Genomic DNA, 25828 nt, shown 5'->3' with positions numbered 1-25828 from the left:
ACGTTACAAATATGCGCCACACTTTGAACCCACACCAAAAAAGAATGACAAACACATTTCTGGAGAACATCTGCACTGTAACACAACATAAACACAACACAACCAATACCCAGAATCCCATGCAGCCCTAACACTTCCGCTCAACCAACGCACGGAGGGGGGTGGGGGGTGGGGGGGGGGTGGTTGATGTGTGGGGGGATTTGGTGGTAGCGGGGGTGTATAATCTAGACCGGAAGAGTTAGGGCTGCATGGGATTCTGGGTATTGGTTGTGTTGTGTTTATGTTGTGTTACAGTGCAGATGTTCTCCAGAAATGTGTTTTTCATTCTTTTTTGGTGTGGGTTCACAGTGTGGCGCATATTTGTAACGTAACAGTGTTAAAGTTGTTTGATACGGCTACCGTCAGTGTAAGCTGTGTGGCTGATGACTAGGTATGCTTTGCTGTCTCCTATGTGTGCAAGTAAAAGCTACATACAACATGTGGCCGGGCTGGCACGCTGTTTGTAAATGCTATAGAGAACAATTACTACAGTGCAATTAGGGCACTCCCATAATTCAGTAATTAGAGTGAAAATAGGATTACATTTTCCCTGGGAGTTATCTAGGAGAGGCACTGAGATCCATAAGTCTCCTGGGAAAATCGGGGGTGGGGGGTCGGCAAGTATGCAGCTGAGCCGCATCAGAGTGGTCAAAGAGCCGCATGCGGCTCCGAAACCGCGGGTTGACGACCCCTGCCCTAGCTCATAACATCTTTCCCCCTATAAAGAAATAATGTTAACTCAATGAAGTGTATTTCTTTTTTTAGCTTTAACTTTTCATTTTTTAGCATTGTAACCACATTTGCAAATAACTTTTCTCTTCATAGAATTTTCTTTTAATAAAGAAATAAAGTGCAAAAATGTCAAAGCATCATAACAAACAGTTATGGGCGGCGTGGCGAAGTTGGTAGAGTGGCTGGGCCAGCAATCGGAGGGTTGCTGGTTACTGGGGTTCAATCCCCACCTTCTACCATCCTAGTCACGTCCGTTGTGTCCTTGGGCAAGACACTTCACCCTTGCTTCTGATGGCTGCTGGTTAGCGCCTTGCATGGCAGCTCCCGCCATCAGTGTGTGAATGTGTGTGTGAATGGGTGAATATGGAAATACTGTCAAAGCGCTTTGAGTACCGGTACCTTGAAGGTAGAAAAGCGCTATACAAGTATAACCCATTTATCATTTATTTATTTATGTCAAATAGCAGCAGAAGTGCACTTTTTGGAGAGCTGTATTATTTTCAGTTTTGTGCCCAAGGGACTGATTTTATTTAACACTATATTATTATTTATACACCTATAGTGATCACAGAGACAGCTTGTTTTTGTGTTACTGTATACATTTGTTTTTCTGAAAAATCCCACTTAATATACTTTGGGTAACAACAGTCAATATTTATTTATTTATTTTATTTTATTTTATTTTTTTGGGGGGGTAACAGTCAATATTTATTTATTAGATTAAATTGTTTTCTTATATAATAAAAGTGAGCTTTTGTTAAACCAAATATTGTGTGTTTTTTTCCATATACAACAACCTATCTGGACTCGATAAGAGAATCTATAAGGAATCGGTTCGATAAGAGGATTCGATAATAGGCTCGAACTCGATAATTTCTTATCAAACATCATCCCTAGATGACATGTAGTAGTGTATACGGACTGGTCACTAAGTGTCAATAAAGTCACACGGATGTGAATGGTTGTCTGTCTATCTGTGTTGGCCCTGCTATGAGGTGGCAACTTGTCCAGGGTGTACCCTGCCTTCTGCCCGAGTGCAGCTGCAGCCTCCTCGCAATTCCAAAAGGAACACACGGTAGAAAGTGGATGGATAGATGGATGGATGTGCTCTACCAAGTAGACGTGGAAATTCGAAGATAATCATATATTTATAAAAGTAATATAGTCTTATTAAAGTGAACAAAACAAAGATCTGATTTGCTACTTTTTCCACCTAAAAAAGGTTAAACCACACTTTGTGAGTTTCTCGGTTATGGTGCAGCACCAAGAGGACATCAAACTTGACTAAATAGAGAAGGTAAAAGTCAAAGTTTCTGTATGTGAACCAGCGTAAAGATCATTACTTTTGCAAGAGGAGCACTACACCTCCGGGACGAAGCGGTGCGCCCTGGTCCACGCTTTGTTCAATTAGCAGCGGGCGGAAGGCAAGATTGGGTTGGCAATAGGCTTGCGATAGCATGGCGAGCTTCGAATCTGACAGCAGTGCGTTTTAACGAGCCTCGATTACGTTCCCCTTTCAACACTATTAGTAAAATATTCTTGTTTGCAGACAAATTGATTTTATATACAGTAATAAGAGATGCGGGAGCCAAAACACAGCCAGCTGTTTCTGTGACATACCAGGAAGCAGCTATAGGGAGCAGCGATTGTTTTCTTGTGACAGTCGAAGTTGAAAGCAGATAGGAATTATTTCTTACTCTCTAAAACTGTTTGTCTGCACACAAGAATATTTTACTAATATTTAAAGAAGACATGTGAACGCAATCGATCTAGCTTCCCGACGCACCTGTGCAGCAGCCGTAAGCAGGTACTTAACTCGCCTTCCTCTCACGGAGGGGGAAGGGGGGTTCAATATCAAACAATTTGACTCTGAGGTTGATAGTCAAATCAGACTCCTCCGAATCCAACCGTTGAACGTTCGTCTATTTAAAGATAGCCCTATATAATAATAATAATAATAATAATGGATTAGATTTTATATCGCGCTTTTCTATTATTACATACTCAAAGCGCTCACAGAGAAGTGGGAACCCATCATTCATTCACACCTGGTGGTGGTAAGCTACATTTGTAGCCACAGCTGCCCTGGGGTAGACTGACTAATAATATGAAACGTATTCTATTGCGACGCCACCTTTGGGGTCAATATTTGGGACACGCGCAATCACTACTGGCCAGGGAATGCATGAAGATACTAACTATGTTAGGTTGTCGCACGAGGGTTGCTGAAAAAAAAATCACAGGTCAATGAGGAACATGGGGAGACAAGAATGCAAAATGATACCTAAATTAGGATAGAAGCCACTATGTTGCATCCACAAAGGTTCTGAAGTCCTAGGTCTTATAGACTGAGCTACTGCTGCCCCCAAACTAATGAAAGTGAAGTACTTCCACATACATTCCCTTTTCAGATGTTAAAATAAGACTTAAGATGCTAAAATCACTGCAGTTTACTGCAACTTGTAAACTAATACTAGAAATCCTACGGCACTACATTATCACAGTATCATTTCAATGCATACAACAAATGTATAAAGAATGGGGGCAGACACAGAAGTCTTTCATACTGTGTCAGGCACAAGGCTTAGCCTGCTGTTCAGGCAAACCCCACCAGACAAACTCACATTCTCGCTCAGTGGAAGAGCAAACAGACATTCTCGGTCCCACTTCCCATCACCCAACATACAAAACAATACGTATAACTTACTAGGAATGTATTTTAGGGAACGGAACACTTTGTGTTGTGGAGTGACTCTCTTGATGTAGGGATGGTCCTCTAACGTCAGCAGATTGCTGGATGAAGCTTGTCTGATGTGGACCAGCTCAAAGTCACTGGGGAAGTCAGAAGCTGGGTTTTCCCTGGGAACAATATGCCACTCCAATGCGCCATCGTTTGCGTTTCGTAGAGCACTGCTTATGTACAGGCTGCGGGCTTTGGCTGAGAAATACCCAATGAATGCCACTATGTACTCTGAAGAGAAAAGAGGGGAATATTGTTTTATGACATAGGTGCAGTTTATACAGTATGCATTGCAGTCCTTCAACATAAAGTCACACAGATTAAGGTTTATTTAGTAGGGATGTTCTGATCAGGGTTTTATGCTGCAGATTCTGATCATCCATGAGTGAGTTCGGCCAACACCAATCACACGTATTACCTGTAAATGTTTCAATGTGCTATTGACAGTTTAACAATATCAACACAACATTCAAACTAATTCCTTATTCTCTTCCACTGAGTGTAATATGTTCAGCCTCGTCCTCCAGTAAAAATGCACTTGATAATGTTAGCTAAGATGCAAATAATTGTAGTTTATTTGCTGTAATGGAAGTGATTATTATTAGCTGGAGGCACGGCTACATATTGTGTATGAAGACACAATTAGTTTCTAGCTGCTTGTCAGCCGGGAGACTAAAGATACAGTGTCAGCCAGAGGGAATCAGTGTTTATGATTGGCAATAAAACGCATTAATTGGCAATTGCAATCACATCCTTTTAACGTAAATCGGCCGATATTGATTGGTGGCCGATAGATCGGTAATACCTTATTATTTAGTTATTTTAAATAAATATATTGTAGAAGTATATAGAGTATTAAGAATACCGTATCTTATAAAACATACTGTGTAAAGTTACTCAGTAATATCCATTGACTTAAATACTAAATGGTACATTCTGCTTGAAAATAAAATGCCGAAAGTAAATAACGTTGCAGAGGGAAACAGAAAATTAAACATCACAAATACCCATCAGGATTTTTTCCCAGATATTTAAGATGGCTATAGGATAATTGAAAAAAATTATAAAAAGTTTGACATTTCTTACCATGTTCTACCACCTTGGATGAGAACCCCAGTTTGAGAGTGAGTTGGGAGTAATTAAAGCTGGGCGACTCCAAGCTTGAGGTGTGATCAGAATCAGATTTACTCTCTGGCAATGGCTCCACCCCTACGACAGGCAGGAACCCTGCAAGCAGCCCCATAAGTATGGAGACCCACACAGACGGTAGGAGCATTTTGCGTAGTGAAACTGCACACATCTTGTGCTCTATATAGGCTAGTAAAACTCAGGCAGCCAGATTGCTGTTTCAGATGGCAACTGAGAGGCTAAAACCTGGATCAGGGAAATCACCATATCAGGTCCGCAGCTCCAAAAGTGAGTCCATACTGAAAATGTTCTGAGGAGCTAAAATAATTTCTTCCTGCGTTTTCTCTCCATGGTGGTAGTCCAAGATGAAGTTCAGTGACAAGGCCAGAGTAGAAACATAGCTGCCATGTTGAGAAAAGTGAAGAAAATCTTTCCAGCAAGGAACAGTGATGGAGGATCAGGTGGCGTCAATCGGTGTTAAACTTTTTCATTCCCAAAATCTGGAAAGAAATGAGAATGAGAACTGTAGCAAAAGTACTGGTACAAAGAAGAAGACTAAGACTAAAACTATCAGTGACGCAGAGGTATTAATGATAACTACGGTAAAACTACCAGGGGTTAGCATTACCGTTTTAAGTTTAAAAAATTTGAAAAATCATGATTGATAACTGCATTTCGATTAATTTATGGACCGACCAGTGCAAGCTCGCTAGCTTAAATGCTAACATTATTACAAGAGAAATGTTTTTTTTTATTTTTTATTTTAAAAACTTTATTTATAAACTGCAACATTTACAAACAATCGAGAAATAATAATATTCAAATTAAGTACAAAAACAGTACAAATTAGCGCCAGGGGGTTGTAAACTCAATAAAGTAACTAAAATAGAATATATATATATATATATATATATATATATATATATATATATATATATATATATATATATATATATATATATATATATATATATATATAACATTAGTGCGAAGCCATAGGCTCACACAAGTTCAGTAAATTTTAAATTCATCGTTTTCACAGCTTTTTGGTTGTTAGAGGTAGAGAGTGTTTTAACATAGAGTTCTAATTCTTTTTTAAAGGCACAAACAACAGGTCGGGTATTGAGAAACTTACAATTATGAATATAAAACTTAGCCAATAGTATAATGAGGTTGTAAAGGTAAAATTCCTTTTCAAATTTTTTTTCATACAGTGTAGATCCAAATAGCACATCACTTCATGACAAATTTGGCATGAATATTGTCCAGGATGAAGCGACGGATGCCCTGCCATGGTGATCGAGTGCTTTCACAAGTCCAAAACAGGTGGTAAACAGTCTCTGGATGCATGTTACATAAGGTGCAGGTAACATCAATGTCCTTCTTGTATCTAACCATCACAGTCTTTACAGGGTGATAACGATGAATGATTTTAAAAGATATCTCTTTGACTTTGTTGGTAAGTAAAAACCTGTTAGGAAGAGACCACGTTTTCACCCAGCATATGTCATTCACAACATTATTCCAGAGTGCAATTACATAGGAGACAGACACACAATCATTTTGGAATAATTGCGGATTTTTATGTTATTTTTCTGATCAAAGCAAAGTTTCCCCACAAGACTGTCATGTGGATCATTCACAATTTTTACAGCAGAAAGAGGAGAATTATTACAAGATAAATTAACATTTTTTTCCCATTAAGAAATGACACCCCTATATAAACTTATGTAGACAAAGTGATCGATCTATACACAAAGAAATACAGCAAGGAGGGGTCTATAAGAGGAAGTGAACTCACATAAACCGGAAGTGAAGCAACTTCAAAATAATCTTTTGCAAATTAAAATGGAAGAAGAAACATATTTACACACCTAACTATAAATTATATTATAATTTTTAAAACTATAGCTTTTAGGAAGGCAGGAATGTTTCTTCTATTAAGAAAGTATTATTTTTTAGTAAAACGAAGAGTTTCTTAGAGGTGTGAGATGACTCCTCGAAAATTACTGGCTTTACAGTGGCCAAAAGTATAGAGGGGTTCTGATTTTTCCCGGAAGTGCGTTGCCGGAATACATTTTGAAGGGCAAACGTCATCATTTACTATTGCGCTCGCCGCTACATGTAATATTTCCAAACTATTCAGTGGAAAATAACATTACACCGGCTGTAAAACTGTGAATAAATACCGTCAGTCATTAGATAAGAAGTCCCTTCGTCGTTAAAAAGAGCAAACAGTCGTAATTAGATGCAAGGATCCGTACAAGATCCACAAGTCTCAGTGGAGTACAGTAGAAAGAGTACAGTAGAAAGAGTACAGAGACATCTTCCCCGACTTTCTGAACATCGTAATTTTTCAACCCACCCCATTCTACACATTGAAAGAATTTAAATTATAAGAATCTCGAAAGCTATGACCACTTTGTTTTATTGTGTGACGTTTGTGTTTATCCGTATAAAGCCAGTGGACATTGTGTTGTCAAACCAGGCTAGAGTAATGGACTCTCAGAAATGATCCGACCCAAGTTTAACACCCTGTATAATCACGAAAACAAATATAATGTCATTTCAGCACACTATAACTGTAAGGCAGGATTCGGAGAATGATGTTTTCATGTTGCTTTACTTTGGTTTTATGAGTCCGGGTGAGAGAAATTAGTACTATTTTTATCAATACCACTACTATCAAAGTTCTTCAACCAAGCACATCAAGTTAATGCAAATATTTTATTGTGTGTGCATAACTACTTTTTAAGCACAGTCAACAATACTGTGATAAAGATAACCGTGATAGTTTTGGTCACAATAACCGTGATGTGAAATTTCCATATCATTACATCCTTACAGTGACGCATAAGAAACGCAAACATGCCAAATAGTGGGTTTTCTAACAGTGAGTCTATTTTAGTTATTTAAAAAAAACAAGAAATGTTGTCAAAAGATTTCAGTGTGTATATAAGTACATGGTTACAATAACCATAATATGAAATTTTCAAATCATTGCATCCCTAATAGCAGATATGTTGGCCTTTGAAATCATGTATCATATTTAACTTTGGTCTAAAGTGGCAGATGTGAATGTGAAAATATGATTATAATGTCTTAAAAACATGTCTTAACGTATATATAATGTTGTGTCTGTCATTTGTATGAAATAGCTATGGTGTCAATAGCAGGGATGAGGCTGTGTTACATTACAAGTTTTGCTACCTGGACTGAGGCGGGGACAACCCTGTCAGTAGAAACACAAGTACACACCCAAAATGACACAATGTCATACATAGTTAAACAAACCCATTAGGACAAAGGCCCCATACACGACACAAACTGGCCAAATTCAGCACATGAAAACCAGCTCTCTATTGACTAAGGATGTTTTCTTACAAAGCACTGTTGTTTTTCCCCCCAAATATACACATTCTTTTTAGCTCTGCAAAATAAACAGCATTTTATTCTTTCTCTGTGAATATCAGGGTCTCTACAGGTTCTAACAAGTCGAATTTAGGACTTTTTAAGACCACAATTAATATAATTTAAGACCATTTTACATCCATATGGACAAAAAAGTACAGAGGACCAAAATGAATTGTAGGTATATGAATTCATTTACTGCTCTTTCACAATGGAAACCAAAATGGTTAAACTAATTAAATACACCAGAAGACTATCTATCCATCCATCCATCTTCTACCGCCTTTTCCTTTTGGGGTCGCGGGGGGTGCTGGAGCCTATCTCAGCTGCATTCGGGCAGTAGTAGTACACCCTGGACAAGTCGCCACCTCATCGCAGGGCCAACACAGATAGACAGACAACATTCACACACTAGGGACCATTTAGTGTTGCCAATCAACCTATCCCCAGGTGCATGTCTTTGGAGGTGGGACGAAGCCGGAGTACTATGTTAAACTAATTTTTAAAAAAATATGAGCAAACATAACAGCAATTTGTCAGATATGCCATAGGACTGTTCTCTCACAAAAGGTGCAGTGTGCTTCACATCACGTGTTTTCTTTCATGTAACAACAACAACCAGAATGTCAGCAATGGTAAAGCCCAACAATATATTGTCGGTGAAAGGGACTGTTAGCATCTCTGCTAAAGCTAAATAGTTAACTTTAGCAGTGGTTTTGTGGCTGTCAGAATTGAGCAAACAGATAAAAACATCTACAGTACGCCTACTGTTTCTGCACAAATTTGTAAAAAACAGAGAGTGCGGACAGAGCGATTGTCTAGAAAGAAAGAAGGCGATTATGGCTTGCAAGACACAAACAGAATTTGGATGCGAATAATGTGGATGACATTCAAATTTGCTCAGCTAATTTAGTATCTGATATGTACTTTATCAATAAATTTGTACATGTTTTTTGTGACTTTTTTGTAAACATATTGCTCATAAACAAGGACTAGTTTTTATTTAAGCATGACAAAATTACATTTGCGAATCTTTCTTGCTTTCCTCGCCCCACCATAAACAGACAACATTTATAGCTTTTAATGTCAGTTGCTGTATATACCAAGAAAAAAGATTAGGCATGCCAAACTGACCTGAAATTATTGGAATAAATATTAGAAATATAACATATATATATTTTTTAATAGTTTTACTGCTGTGAATACACTAATCCATCCATCAATTTTCTACCGCTTATTCCCTTCGGGGTCGCTGGAGCCTATCTCAGCTACAATCGGGCGGAAGGTGGGGTACACCCTGGACAAGTCGCCACCTCATCGCAGGGCCAACACTAATACCACAGATAAATGAATGTGTGTTTACTGCTCTGCTAAGCTGTAACAACGCACTTATGATTTCAAAACAAGTTACCAAATGCATATGCAATTGTGTACTAATATGAGGCAGTAATCATGAGGTTATAAGTTTTTGTATTTATACAGTACATTGACAGTTGCAAGCGGCCCTCTGAGGGCAATCATAACTGCGATGTGGCCCTGAATGAAAATGAGTGTTCGAGATTAAAGCATGTAGTAATGCAGCAAACATTATATGCAACAATGACAACAACTTCAATGCCAGTTTAAGTAAGAGTGTAATACAAATCTGTACAATGAACAGTGAATAAGTGTTCCGTGATGTATCAAACTTAGGACATATTTAATGGTTATACATGTACATGACATGTTCTATATTCAAAATCAATTGAGAACAATTTGAACAATATGATTCTGCTAGTAGTATCAGTATCAGTATTTATATCGACATCAAATACTATTCCAATAGATTTCAAACAAAACGTTCTATGTCCGGAATGGCTGTATTCACATCGCAAATAATAAAACATATTACAAGGAGAATGAGAGTCTTCTTAGTGTCGCTTTTCAAATGTAAACTTTGGATGTATAACCAAACACTCAATTGTCACATGTATGTATTACATTTTGGGCCAGTTGTGTTGGTACACATTTAACATGCGCACCCTAATTGCTGACACAAATTCAGTCTTATCTTATCCCCTTTATTGGTCTAATGCAGTGGTCAGCAACCCAAAATGTTGAAAGAGCCATATTGGACCAAAAATAAAAAATAAATTATCTGCCTGGAGCCGCAAAATATTAAAAGCCTCATATAAGTCTTATATTGAGGGCAACACATGATGTGTCTGTATTAGCTATGTTAGCCTACTATCAAAATACCTATGTTTCGCAGGCTGACACAAATCTTTGTTGACAGAAATGTAATATTTATTTTACACATTTTACTACATATTTTCTACACATTAGTAAAATGGAGGCTTGTCAATGGGTGAGACAACTCCTGGAAATTACTGGCTTAGATGGCCAAAGGTATAGATCCAAGTCCAAGTTAAAGAAAACGGCAAACTGTCTTCTTCTCATGAATTTATTACAATCTTTGCAAGCTGGATAACGTTTGCTGTGGTCTATAACAACATGGCACACAAACAAGTATCAGAAAAGCAGCCAATATTACATACAGATAATGCAAATATAAATTAAATACACAGAGAACACAAATTAAATTAAATGAACTCAAATATACCTACAAATGAGGCATAATGAAGCAATATGTACATACAGCTAGCCTAAATAGCATGTTAGCATCGATTAGATTGCAACGGTGCAGTGACCAAATATATGTCGGATTAGCACTCCAACAAGTCAATAACATCAACAAAGCTCACATTTGTGCATTCACACACAGCATAAAAAAGTTTGGTGGACAAAATGAGACAAAGAAGGAGTGGCATAAAACATGTCTTTCTATGGCAGCGTCGGAAAAAATTGTATATTTAAACAAACTACGGTGAGTTCAAGGACTGCCGAAATTAGTAAAACAAAATGGCGCTCACCAAATACTCTCATCTGTGAAGCATGTTTAATATAAACAGTGGGCTTTCTAACAATTAGGGAGGTTTGTGTCATGGTTGTTCTTCAACAGAAACCATATTAAAACCAAAAATACATTTTCCCCCCCAACTTTGTCCATATTTCATACATTATTGAAAAAGCTCCAGGGAGCCACTAGGGCAGCGCTAAAGAGCTGCAGGTTGCCGACCCCGGGTTTAAATTTCATATTTACTCGTAGTTCCGGCCCTGTTCTGGTTACCGTCTACAACAGTAAACCTTCTAAGTAATGTAGTGTATAAACTTTTAGCACAACCACCTCTTTACTTTCTTCTTGTTTATGTTGACAAAGATGTGATGATAGAAGATGCTTTATCAACTCAACACCAGTATATTCTCTTGTGTTTCACGCCTCAACTATATACAGGAGCTTGTCAGATTAGGTTGATAACCTTCGATAAGAGGAATAGTATCAAAATACCACTCACACTAAACATTGGTCAATGTTTAGTAAATAATCAGTATATCATAGTATTTACATAAATACATCAGTATTTACATCGAAGCTTATCTTGGAACAAAAAAAAACAATTGTAACATATCACAGGTTTCTCCGGTCTACTATAGTTACAATCATTTCAGTCATGTCTTCTGTTTTTTTACTAAATATACAATTACTCCCTGAAACAACTTCCTTTCTTCCAACTATCATATTTGCATTAGGGTTATAAAATCGGTAACATTATCATTCATCTCAGATTCTTGAAAGACGTGTATCGATACATCATTTTTGACATAAGAATTCTTGTGAGCTTTGGCAACCATTTGTGCAGTCATGTGAGAGGCATTCTCAATTCAATTAGAAATGTTGTACACGCCAATAATCTACAGAAACAAGCACGATGATGAGTAAATAACTAGTTTTCTTTGTACACACTTGTCAAAAAAGCAATACACATTTGTGTGGATGAAATAGGGCTGGAATTGATGGAATTTTAATCACAATTTCAATTTTGGCTTCTCACAATCATAGAAATGTCATAATCGGAAATAACTATTAATGTGCCGTGCAACGTGCATGGTTATTCTTGAGCTTGTAAAGGTCAAACGGATGAGTGAGCGAATGAGTGAAAAAAAAGACTAAAAGTTTGGGTATCACCATGGATGCTACTTTTATTTGACAAAGTGCTAAAATGCCATCACTAACAAAACAGAATAAGGCCATATATGATTTCCGCATTCACGTAACCGCAGTTGGAATCACAGAATGGGCCAATAAAACGGAATCCCCCGTTAAACGCAGAATATCACAAAACTTGACAAAAATGTGCCTGAAATGCTGTCAGTGTGAGGGGAAAGTACCGTATTTTTTGGATTATAAATCACTCCGGAGTATAAATCGCACCGGCCCAAAATGCATAATAAAGAAGGAAAAAAACATATATAAGTCGCACTAGAGTTTAAGTCAAATTTTTTGGGGACATTTTTCACTAGTCCCTTACAAGTTTCTCGCTTACTCCAAACTTTCTTTCTGCTGCTCGATTGCAGTTTTCTGCTGCATATTTCACTACTTCCAGCTTGTAACCTGCAGCATATGATTTCCTTTTCTGTGCCATTTTTGTTCAGCCCTTCTCAGTTTTTATAAGTTACCGCCAATGTTGAAATGATCAATTTTCATAGGTACGGAAATAGTAGCAGGTAGCATCTTTTTTTTCACAATGCACTTCTGCCATGACCCGCCCCCGCCAAATTTTTATTGGTTGACGTGTGTGTATGACGATTGCTGATACACCCCTAGTCTCTTACGTGAATGAGATAAATAATATAATTTGATATTTTACGGTATTGTGTTAATAATTTCACTCATAAGTCGCTCCAGAGTATAAGTCGCACCCCCGGCCAAACTATGAAAAAAACTGCGACTTATAATCAGAAAAATACGGTACATTTGTTTGGGAAAACAATGTGTCCAGTACTACTCATTCATCCCTGAAACATTCAACCACCCCTTCTTGAACTAAACAACGTCAAGACAGCCGCTTGAAACAGCGATTTAACTACAATGCTAAAAATAGCAAGAACCATCCGTACACCTACAAAACATCTCATCTGCTTGTGTTGTTTTGAACGACATCATCGATGTAAGATCAATGTACAAACAGGACAGCAGTCACAACTTCAGAGGTTTTGTCTTCTTTTTTTTTTAAACAGCCTCAAGTTGTCCCTACACGTCAAGCTCGGAATAACAGCACACTTCACCCTCCTTCACAATAACAGCTCTGTGCGCAACATCCAGTCTGAGTGTGCTAACAAAATAAAGGTTTCAAAAAGTACTTTACACAAGCATAATGTACTTAATAAGTACATTACCACAATTATTATGCTTTGACTTAAAATACTGGTCAAAACTGTCAAAATATGTATTTCACCAATAAATCTGAGGATTTTTGCATTTAATTAACTGACATTTTATCAAATTTAATGACACAAAAAGAACACACTCTAGGGTGCTAAAATAAGTGTAAAAGGTACACAACGGGAATTTAAAAAATGTAAACGGAAAAACTGATCGCTATTGTAATTTAAATTTTAGTGTTGGTACCAGGGATGTATGGTATACCGGTATTAGTATAGTACCGTGATACTAATGAGTCATAATCGGTACTATACCGCCTCTAATAAGTACCGGTCCCCCACCAGTCGTCGTCGTGTGTTCGCGCGTGGTCCCCCACCCGTCGTCGTCACGTCGTGTCGTGTGATGCAGATGAGCATGTTCGCGGCAGCGCAAACGCCCTCAGGAAGAGGTGCTTTAAGACATGGCTAGCTAGCTAGGGGCTAATGTCTATTCGCAGTGTTGCAACTACTTCTAAATCACTAATCCTTGTCCCCATGGCGACATATACAGCACAACTATTTCAAGCATCATTGCCGTAGAACGAGTGAAAACTATTCATGCCTCACTAAAGACCGCAGCGCGCCTGAGATATAGAAGTGGATATGTTAGATACAATCTATATTCGACAAAGTCAAGTCAAGATTTCACGATGTCCGATCATTTAAAATCTACTATCTTGACTTTGAACACACCACACACAAGTGAATGAAATGCAAATTTAGTCAACAGCCATAAATGTCACACTATGTGTGGCCGTATGAACGCCAACACTGTCATAAATCTGTGCCATATAATGAAACCACACTAAACAACAATGACAAACACATTTTGGGAGAATATTTGCACCACAACACAACACAACATAAACACTACTGAACAAATTCCCAGAATTCCCTGCAGCACCAACTCTTCCGGGACGCTACAATATAAACAAACGACATTGGTGGATCTACACCTAACATCCACCAAGATACAGGAGAGTATTTAGCCGATACTACTATGATTAAATCGATATTTTTTAGCATCACAAAATCTTTTTTCATTTTGTTAAATTTATATTATGTTTATAAACTCAGGAAATATGTCCCTGGCCAAATGAGGACTTTGAATATGACTAATGTTTGATTCTGTAACTACTTGGTATCGGATTGATACCCAAATTTGTGGTATCATCCAAAACTAATGTAAAGTATCAAACAACATAAGGACAAGTGATTATTTAAATTTTAACAGAAGTGTAGATAGAACATGTTAAAAGAGAAAGTAAGCAGATATTAACAGTAAACGAACAAGTAGATTAATAAACTTGCAATAAGAAACGTGTTTAATGTACCGTAACATTTTTTGTTAAAATAAAGACAATAATGACATTTTTTGTGGTCCCCTTTATTTAGAAAAGTATCAAAATAATTTTGGTACCGGTACCAAAATATTGGTATCGGGACAACACTAGTTGGTACGATTCTTTTTTTTACTTTTGGTTATCCGTTACTAACTTCTATAAAGTAGTTCTTTAAAATCTAATTTAAAGTTGAGTTTTGGTGGTATTATAAACAGTTAGGATTTAAAAATAATGAATAGTCAATTCAATATCAATCGAAATAACCATGATTATTATATTTGACATAAACGTCCAGCCCTAGGATGAAACTAGTTTCTGTCAAAGCATTTAAACGCTTAAATGCTTGTGCACTGTAGTCACAATTCCTGATCTTTATTATGCAAGAAATACAACCTGCAGCTCAACATCTGTTTCAGTAAGGGTGTAGGCCATATAATAACTGGATAGTCAAGTCAAACAAGGGGTGAGGGGGCAGGTTTTATGCAGAGTCAACAAAACCGCTACTAGTTAAGAAAAAAAGAAATAAAAATAAGGAAACTGTTCAGGGCAGGGCTGTAAAAGCTAGGACTGGGAACAACTTGTGTCAACAAGCAAGCCACAAAGGCTGCATTAAACTACAGCCTAACTACTATTTAGGAACATGGGTAACTCCCAAGCTAGTCAGAACAGTACTGACAATATTTGGGCAAATTGTTTTTATATTGATACAAATAGCAATCACATAATGTTTATTGATGTGCATGTAATGTAGGCTGATTTGAGGTGACTAACTATCACATACTATGTATAATTTGCATTAAAAAATGTGTTGCATTTAAATGTCATAATTTGATGAGCAATTCGGGTGCTGTTGAATGTTTGCTAGTAAGTCGTAAACAAAAGCAGACGACAAAAAGAAACACTAGCTTAATCGATGTAAACAATACAATCAGTGGGTGATTCTGGCCGCGTAAAATATAATTTTCGGTTGTCAATTGTTTCATCGACACCGAATAATAGTATTTGGAAATAATCGACACAATATTTACTTACAAGGACACGTCTTATTGGGCAGTGTATGTTTTGAACGCTGATTTTGGATAGCAGCAGCCAAATCACATGCATAGCATATGCTAGCTAGCCTTGTATTATTGTGTTTAGCAAACGTTGCTTTTATGAAATGTGTGAGATGTTACTCACCAAGTAACTCTTTCTTGTGCGTCTGCTGTAATTTTATTAGGCTTCTTGTTGTGACAGTTGACGTCTCCAGTCCTTCTACTGCTAACCTCGAACAAAAGCTAGTTAGCAAACTCACTACCTCCAGCCGCAGTCCACTGACGTCTGGTTACGATTGGTTGCCAGGTTTGTGTACATAGTACTCCTAAAACTCATTTATAGACGACTTATATCTTCCAAACAATATCACACGAGTGGATATATCGTTTTTCTTAATTAAAATAAAATGTTTATCAAATATTATTGTGCATTTTTTTACTCGAGGATATTCGGTACATTCACTACAATGTGGAGCGTGCGTATCGTATAATAGCGTACTTTGTTACATTTGGCAACCCAAAGAACTCGAGCAGCAGCCATGTTGAATGTTTCCATTAGTGGGCGCTGTTTCACATTATGTCTAATGTGGAGGTGACAAATTGCTATGGAGATCCATATTTATGCATGATACACTATATTGCCAAAAGTATTTGGCCACCTGCCTTGACTCACATATGAACTTGAAGTGCCATCCCATTTCTAACCCATAGGGTTCAATATGATGTGGGTCCACCTTTTACAGCTATTACAGTTTCAACTCTTCTGGGAAGGCTGTCCACAAGGTTGCGGAGTGTGTTTATAGGAATTTTCCACCATTCTTCCGAAAGCACACACTGATGTTGGTTTGAGAAGGCCTGGCTCTCAGTCTCCGTTCTAATTCATCCCAAAGGTGTTCTATCGGGTTCAGGCCTCTGTGCAGGCCAGTCAAGTTTATCCACACCAGACTCTGCCATCCATGTCTTTATGGACCTTGCTTTGTGCACTGGTGCACAGTCATGTTTGAAGAGGAAAGGGTCAGCTCCAAACTGTTCCCACAAGGTTGGAAGCATGGAAATTTCCAAAATGTTTTGGTATCCTGGAGCATTCAAAGTTCCTTTCACTGGAACTAAGAGGCCAAGCCCAACTCCTGAAAAACAACCCCACACCATAGTTCCTCCTCCACCAAATTTCACACTCGGCACAATGCAGTCCGAAATGTACCGTTCTCCTGGCAACCTCCAAATCCAGACTCGTCCACCAGATTGCCAGGAGGAAAAGCGTGATTCATCACTCCAGAGAACACGTCTCCACTGCTCTAAAGTCCAGTGGTGACATGCTTAACACCACTGCTTCCGACGCTTTGCATTAGACTTGATGTATGGCTTAGATGCAGCTGCTCGGCCATGGAAACCCATTCCATGAAGCTCTCTGCGTACTGTACGTGTGGTTTGATTGGAAGGTCACATGAAGTTTGGAGTTCTGTAGCAACTGACTGTGCAGAAAGTCTTTGCACTATGCGCTTCAACATCCACTGACCCCTCTCTGTCAGTTTACGTGGCTCAGTTGCTGTTGTTCCCCAACTCTTCACTTTTCTTATAATAAAGCCAACAGTTGACTTTGTAATATTTAGGAGTTAGGACATTTCACGACTGAATTTGTTGCACAGGTGGCATCCGATGACAGTTCCACACTGGAAATCACTGAGGCCCATTCTTTCACAAATGTTTGTAGAAATAGTCTCCATCCCTAAGTGCTTAATTTTATACACCTGTGACTGGGCCAAGTGATTAGGACACCTGATTCTCATCAGTTGGATGGCTGGCCAAATACTTTTGGCAATATAGTGTATGTTGTGATGAGGGACAAGCGGTACAAAATGGATGGATGGATGTTGTACCATAAGACATATTTAAGGGTAGTGTAAACTCATTAGGAAACTATTATGTAGTCAACAAATTAAGACACTTGTGATTTAGAGATATATAAATAAACATTGATTGATTGATTGAATACAAACTATAAATACAGCAGTCATCTAAACTACTATGAACAGTCACAAACAATGATCTATCTCTAAGAATATTAAGAACATCCAAAATACATGTCAGGTTTTCGTTTTTATTGGCACAGAACACAGTAAAACACATGGTTTCAGACAAATAAGAAAACTAATGGTAGAAGAATCGACATGTTTATTTATACAAAATATCAAAAATTAATTGCTTTTGGGTAACTGCTGTTTACTTCATTTTGGGCATCGTCATTTACATATAATCGCAGGTAAATAAAAACAGAAAGAAAGCGCTGCCGTGTTGACATGCTGCAAAACAAAAAGGAATTGATTTGGTTAGTCATAACAGCATACATAGAGTAGTCAATGATGGAGCTAGATAACGCAACACTTCAGATGGTTTGCTGTATTCTAGAACTCCTTCTCAACCATTAAAGTCATATTAAAAGGCACATTTCCTTTGGGGGAATGAAACCAGGCAATGTCCAATACTATTTAACAAGTGCTTATGAGTGCGGGGATCATCTGTAGCCTCAGTTTTTTATATGCAACTAATTTATTTTCAACGGTAGGAAAAAACATGTTTATGAGGAAAATACAAACAGCAACAGAATCAGAATTTTAGCAAAATATTCATAGAAACACTGAGGTCAGCTAAAATGGCTCAGTTAAGTTTCCAGTATTTGTTCAAAAGTTCACAACAACCTTTGCATGTCTTGGTACATCACAGCAACATTCTTACTGAAAGTATTGGGGGAACTAATTAAGTTGTTTTCTTTAGGGGGGGAATGAACATTAACACGAGACCTGAATTAACAAAATCTGATTGTTAAAAACAATTATAATAAAATAAAAAAATAAAAAAAGTGCTTTGCCAAATTACTGTACACAGAACATTTTAATCTGTGAGTGTTAGACCTCACTGGAAATATCCTGTGTGTATATATACATATACATATATATATATATATATATATATATATATACATATATATATATATATATATATATATATATATATATATATATATATATATATATATATATATATATATATATATATATATATATATATATATATACACACATACACACTAAAGTCAGTTTATGGATGATGAGAACTATAAAAAAAACGGGGACTCTAATGGGTTCAAATCGAAAGTTTCGAGGATTTGAATATGACTCTTTTTCATAAAGCTTTTTTTTTCCCAATATAAGTGCAAATAAGACCTGCTCAGTGGCCTTGTGGTTAGAGTGTCCGCCCTGAGACTGGAAGGTCGTGAATTCAAACCCCAGCCAAGTCATACCAGCCATTATATAAGTGGGACCCATTGCCTCCCTGCTTGGCACTCAGCATCAAGGTTTGGAATTGGGGGTTAAATCCCCAAATGATTCTCGAGCGCTGCCACCGCTGCTGTTCACTGCTCCCCTCACCTCCCAGGGGGTGGAACATGGGGATAGGTCAAATCCAGAGGGTAATTTCCCCACACCTAGTGTGTGTGTGACTATTGTTGGGACTTTAACTTTAAATAAAGACAATTGTATTATTCTCACCTCAAAATAAACTTACATATAAAGGGTGCATAGTTGTATACTGCACTAGCTCTACACCTAATGTTAAAGTCAAGAGTGGCATTAAGCTATGTATTAATTAAACTGTTTATCCTCTTCTGGGTGGGCTTGAGCCTATCCCAGCTGACTTGATGCTGCACACTGAAGGGAACAGACAGACAACCATTTGCACTCACATTAATACTAATGGGCAATTTAATCAACCAGTGTCCAGAGTAAAAACACTCAGAGCCGATTAATGCACAGAACAACCAATCTCTGATGCGGATGTGCCACTGTGGTGCTGGAAATGTAGTATCCAGCTCAAAACTTCTTCCGAATCAGAAACACACTGGACTTGTAGATTATATTGCACTTGCTATGGATAGATCCTTCAGGAAGTGTGATGTGTTCATTCTTCCTAACTGGTCCATTATGACCTTGTGAGATGTATCCAGATTAAAAGTTCAAAACCGTCATAATAATTTTAAAACCCTTGTTAGTTACTGGGCAACAATGAATTACTACCCATTTACATGTAAAAGAAATCAAATTCAAAGTCAGTCCAGCCGTATGTAGTTGATTTCCAACGGGCTTTGTTTCGTTACAACTAATCAGGATTTAATTACAAGCTTTGTCTTTCTTGCTTTTAAAACAAGATGGTCTAAACAGCAGGTGCTTAAATGGACATGTATCCCAAGAAGCCAAATACATCACAGTGCTCATAGCAGCAATATTGAAATCTACTTTACAATAAAATGCACTAGGAGCAGAGCTGTGTGTCGTATGTCAACTGAACTGACCCACCAAAGATTCACAATCTTATGGCAGCTTGAAAAACACTATATGGCAAGACGATGCAAGCTTTGACTTAAGACAAAACATGACTTCATTTTGGTCGTTGGAGGTTGCTGCATCAGCTACACTCGTAAGACGCTTAGTACAATAATTCACAGCAATTGTCATCAATCAAGAGTTTGAGAGGGATTGCCCTGCTCTTAAGTAACTTCAGTACCCAGAACTCTGTTCAACAGATCCTCGTTGATAGTCATTATCCAGTGACCAACTGAATGAAGACTGTCCACATTAATAAATAAATACATGTCAAAACAGGGACTCGGGGGAATTGGGAGTGCTCCTCCCTGTGAGAGAGAAGGATGCATCAATGGAGAGATGATCTTGTGGTAAAACACTTAGGACCTGATTTACTAAGATCTTGATTTCATGCGCTAAAACAGCGTGTGAAATCTATAAAATTGTGTGAACTATTAGTCGGCGCGTTGTGTGTGATCTAACACTCCGTGTACAATCCAAAATTAGTGTAGACCGCCTTATTTAGATGACTATTTTGCGTGTACTACATTTACAGGGCATCACCACGGAGCCTCGCGATCATTTACTACATATTCATTTTATCATGCTCCAACCTGAGGCGTAGGCTATGTTTTCAAACATGCAGGAGGCAACTACCACTTTAGATGGGCATTTTAGACACAGTCCAAAGTGTATCTACAACAGAAGCCACTTTTTATCAGCACTGAAGGTAAGCTCATGAGAGAGAGGCTGCATACTTCAAGAAGTTTTTTTTATACAGGAGATATGTTAATAATGTGTATTATAAATGACAAATCAAACGGCATTCAAAAAAACGCCAGCAGACACCATAGCGCATGAACTGAATTTGTTTTAATTAGCCCCATAGGTACCCCAGCATTCAGCTATAAAAATATAAAACAATGTTGCTGAATAGACAATATGTTAAGATATTTGATTTCTGACAGACCATGCCAATATGTTGAAATACATGTATGACGGAGCACTCTCTGTCAGTCATCCGTCTTTGCAGCGCAAGCACATACTTTCAGACGTGCTAAATAAAACGCTAAATAGTGCTCGCACAATGGTGTGCACTGTATAATATATTTGCATCATCTCCTCCCACATTGTGGGCGCTTGGATGAACAGCATATATTTTGCATAATAATAAACACAGACGTAACATGTATTGCACGCCTTATTCTGCTCACTTAACAGACGCAATCCACTTTGCTTACGTTTAGTAGATCTGCTTTGCGTGTGGTATCAGGTTTGCAAGTGTTTTAGTACACGCAAACTTTTAGTAAATCAGGCCCTTAGTGTCTGTTTTCATTAGAGAACAAAAAGGGTATGCAAGTTGGTCCTTAAAAGTTCAGGAATTATTTTTGATTTATTCTCACTGGAAGCAAAGAGTCCATACGTTGTTGGTTGTCAAGACTTTGACACATCAGGTTGCTTTCTGAGTTTAGTTTTGTGGGTCAGGAAGCTCATTGATGTTATGCCGAGTTCTGTTTCAGCCGTTGTACTGCTGCTGATAACGTCGGTTCAGCTCGCGCAGCTCCTTTTCTCGAACGCGTCGAGCTTTGTTGGATTTGGTCGAGCGACTAGAGCGTGTGGACTGAGCTGACTTGGTGCTGTGGCAACGAGACGACGCCCGCTTCAGCAGGTTCTGAGATATACAGCGTTGGAGGTTCTTCATGGAAGAGGCAGCAGCCATGCTGATGATCCAGGGGTGCTTGAGAGCCTGGCCGGCAGTCAGCCGCTCACTCGGATCTACTGTTAGAATTCGCTCCACAAAGTCTTTGGCAAGATTGGACACGCTCGGCCATGGCTGGGGGAATGAACACAAATGTGGCATAAGTATGCAATCAAACTTAATTGAAAAGGTGCTTAATTTAACTGTCAATATAATTGCAACACATAAAAAAATATAATGTCAAGCAAAGGTGTTCATTGTACACCCACTGTAAGTTTGCCCCGGTTCTTCATTATTCAAATAGTCTGATAATAATACAGCATTACATACAGTACAGTGAAACCTTGATTTATATTACAAATGGGTTATACTTGTATAGCGCTTTTCTACCTTCAAGGTACTCAAAGCGCTTTGACACTATTTCCACATTCACCCATTCACACACACATTCACACACTGATGGCGGGAGCTGCCATGCAAGGCGCTAACCAGCAGCCATCAGGAGCAAGGGTGAAGTGTCTTGCCCAAGGACACAACGGACGTGACTAGGATGGTAGAAGGTGGGGATATTAACCCCTTATTCTACTTTTAAATTTACGAACAACAGACCAAACAGCACAGCAATCAATCTGCGGCGCTTATTTGGTCAGCAGAGCAGAGCAATGCTGTCATTAGCTACCGTGCTAAGTGATACTTTGTGTACCTTTTGTTTATTTATATTATCTCTTTTAAACATTTTTCTAGTTTTGTTAGCTCAATATGAGTCCAAAAAAGCAACGGACAAGCGATGTGTGGTTTCAGGAAAGTATCCACAGTATTGTCGACACTGCCTTCCCCCTACCTTACATCTTACATTGCACACAAAGAAGATTAACCAACGGGATAAAGTGTTTATCTTGTATTTCTAATAATTGTAGCACCCTGGCTGTTTAAAAGTAAAGGAGTTTTGTGATTTCAAACTGTGAGTGCACCACAGTGCTTGTGATAGTGTGTGTCAGCAAGGAAGAGACATAGGAGGAAGACAGTTTAGCTAGTTGTTTAGTTTTTTTCAATATTGATTCATCACCCCCTTGTTTTGTTTCATATTCAGTGCTGAAAAGCGCTGTATATTGTGTTCAAAGTGTGCTAACTTTTATTAAAATATGGACTTTTGTCGAGACTGGAACCCATTTTAAATTTTTACATGATTCCTATGAAGAAATGTGCTTCAATATGCAAAATATTATATATATGAACCCTTTTCAAGAACTGGTTTTATAGTACATCATATAATCTATTAATTATTTTACAAACGTGACTTCAAATATGTGCAATAGTGCAGCAGAGTTTCAAGTAAATTTAGTAAGTAGACCATGTTCATAATTGAAACAATTGGAGATATATGCTGTTCACTGAACATGATAGCATTCATTACTAGTTTGAGCAATTGTGCAGCCAATTTTTTTGGCAAAATATTAACAATACTAACATACATGAAGGTTTAAGTCACCGTTATGTAAATGTGTGTCAGCATGTCATTACTCACCTCTCCAGAAAAGCTGTACTTCCCCTTGAGGATCTGACGGTAGAGCCTCATGCGGTTGTCATCCTCAAATGGCATGGTTCCGCTCAGCAGGATGTATGAGATCACCCCCAATGCCCACATGTCCACAGCATTTGTGTATGGTTTTCTCACTAGAATCTCTGGGGCAATGTACTCAGGCGTGCCGCATGTGGTCTTCATCAGACATTCGTCTCCCTTCTTCCTGCTGCTGGCCAAACCAAAGTCGGTGATGATGATCTTGGAGTCTGCTCCCGGGTGGTAGTACAGCAGGTTCTCAGGCTTCAGGTCACGGTGCGTGATCCCCAAAGTGTGAAGATACTTGACGCCGTCCAGCACCATCTGCAGCACACGAGTGGCGTCTCGCTCCGTGAAGGAGCCGCGAGCAATGATGCGGTCAAAGAGCTCTCCTCCAGTAGCCAGCTCCATCACCATGTAAACACGCTCAGCAGTCTCAAAGACCTCCATCAGCTGGATTATATTGGTGTGGCGAACCCGTCGAAGAACACACAGCTCTGACTCACAGACCTCCCGACCCTCTCTGTACCGTGTCTCAATCATCTTTATGGCATATGGCTGCCGAGTGCTCTTGTGTTCAACGCGGACCACGCGGCTAAAACTTCCTCGACCTATCAGAGCTTTGATGTCATACTTGGCGGTGACCCTTGGGTCAAATTTGGCTCGATATTTTGCCACTTTTTTCCTTTGAGGGTCTGACACCTCAGATGGGTTTTTAGGTTGCTGGGTGGAAGCAACAGGAGTGGCAGCTTGTGCCTGAGTAAGCAATGGGGAGGCGGAGCCGGCCTTGTCCTCTCTTTCTCCACCAGCCTCACCCACTTTGCTCAAAGTGCCATCACCTCGAATGAAGTGCTTAAAGACATCAGTTTGATGGTGCGGATCCACCTGGAAAAAAAATGTATGGATAGAGTTGGTCCCAGATGCTGCATATACAACAGTTCAATATGAAGGTGGGTGTGGAAGGGGAACACTGAGTCAACTCAAATATGTAGGATTATTACCATAACTTGGCATCAGACTAATCTCATCCACATAATTAAATTGTATCTGCATTGCTTCTCAGAAGATCTATTTGGGCAAACAGCCAAGGTGGATAAATGTGACACTAATTTAAGGCCCGACAAGCCATTGTTAATAATAATGTGCATAATCCAACAAATCCCCAGCTGCATTTACCATTGTGACACATGACGGGCATTTTAGTAATAAAGATGTCACAGTAAATTTTATTTTAAACATACGGCGGCGCATTCATTTCACAGACGCATTACAACGTTAGCTTTTCCTTCGACAACATCACTGATTACTGCTCACTGCAGACCTCATGAGAGACAACAAACATAATAAAACATCACTTACTGTACAATGTGTGCTGTCATTAGAATGCCGACTGATGGGTGTTCATATATTCTCATTTATATGAAGATTGACTCATAATCCTTGCAAAGAAAAAAGGGGGGGGCAACCAAGTCATGTCATTCTCGACATTTCCTTGTCTAAATTGGATGCCAAATTGACTGATTATGTGCTCATCCTTCTATTACCCAGGTGAGAAGTATTATTTATGATCTAAAATAAACCTTAACGAGCTTTGAGGCGAGAACGCAGCTCACCTGCTCATGACACAATATAGCAACAAGCCAGTTAGCTTTCTGTGACAATGGGCCGCTAAAATAAGTGTCTGCAATAGCGCTTATAATAACAATATCACTAATACTTGGTTAAAACTCAGGTCACAAATTGTAAATGGAGTATTGTTGGCGCTTTTGGGTGGTTATTTAGAGAGTTTTATGGGCAGACTAGAGGACCTCCCATTAACTCCATTGTAAGCAGACTTATTCATGAGTTAGAATGCATTAAAAATATATATCCATCTTCTTGTCCCTCATGATTCTAAACGATAGACAAAATTAAAACAAAAAAACATGCAGTTCCCCTTTAAATCAACAATATCCAATATTGTGTCATCACATAATCAAGTTTTAGTAGCATAGCCAACATAACCAAAGTATTAGGAACACTAATGCCGTGCAGATCTATACCAGTGCAGTACATACCGAATCAGTCAAAACTGTACTAAACTCTTGCATTGGATCTCATTGAACTAAGGAGGTGTATGCTATCAAGTGTCTGGTAGATGTAGTACACGTGATGCCCTTTACTCACCTTTTTTACCAGGTCCAACTGAACATCCCCTGGAGGCTCAGGGAGGACCTTACTGTTCCTGCACCCCATCACATAACTTGGGGCCTCTGCTCAGCCAGCCACGCAGGCGACCAGGAGCCCTGCCTCATCACCGCAACTTCTGATTCAACACATTCAAGGAATCCAAATTTCCAAGCCAAGCCTGACTCAGATAAGAGGGTTCATGAATTGAACTGGCGTCCCAATAAGCTGGCATCAGCATTGGCTGTTCTCAAAATGCACTATTTCCATCCACTAAAGTCTGAGGTGACAAATCACTGCAGTATTGAAAACATGCTGTATG

General features: G+C 38.6%; 2 protein-coding genes across 2 annotated transcripts in view; both read right to left on the bottom strand.

The window, feature by feature from the left end:
• Positions 1-16165, bottom strand: part of LOC133641807 (membrane-bound transcription factor site-1 protease-like) — a 47710-nt gene extending 31545 nt beyond the window's left edge. Inside the window, exons 1-3 of the mRNA XM_062035840.1 lie at positions 15874-16165; positions 4598-5139; positions 3479-3742 (exon numbers count right to left, since the gene is read on the bottom strand). Of these exons, the coding sequence (XP_061891824.1) occupies positions 3479-3742; positions 4598-4811 (478 nt within the window). The 5' untranslated portion in view covers positions 4812-5139; positions 15874-16165. The remainder of the gene's footprint in view (positions 1-3478; positions 3743-4597; positions 5140-15873) is intronic.
• Positions 16166-18809: 2644 nt separating this feature from the next.
• LOC133641566 (serine/threonine-protein kinase H1 homolog) overlaps positions 18810-25828 on the bottom strand; it is an 11333-nt gene continuing 4314 nt past the window's right edge. The window contains exons 2-4 of the mRNA XM_062035377.1: positions 25507-25828; positions 23308-24225; positions 18810-21917 (exon numbers count right to left, since the gene is read on the bottom strand). The exon at positions 25507-25828 is cut by the window's right edge and continues 332 nt beyond it. Of these exons, the coding sequence (XP_061891361.1) occupies positions 21600-21917; positions 23308-24225; positions 25507-25575 (1305 nt within the window). The 5' untranslated portion in view covers positions 25576-25828 and the 3' untranslated portion in view covers positions 18810-21599. The remainder of the gene's footprint in view (positions 21918-23307; positions 24226-25506) is intronic.

Source organism: Entelurus aequoreus, linkage group LG24, assembly GCF_033978785.1.
Source record: "Entelurus aequoreus isolate RoL-2023_Sb linkage group LG24, RoL_Eaeq_v1.1, whole genome shotgun sequence".
Lineage (NCBI taxonomy): Eukaryota > Metazoa > Chordata > Actinopteri > Syngnathiformes > Syngnathidae > Entelurus > Entelurus aequoreus.
Note: the sequence above shows the minus strand (reverse complement) of the source record. Positions and strands in the feature narration are given on the sequence as shown.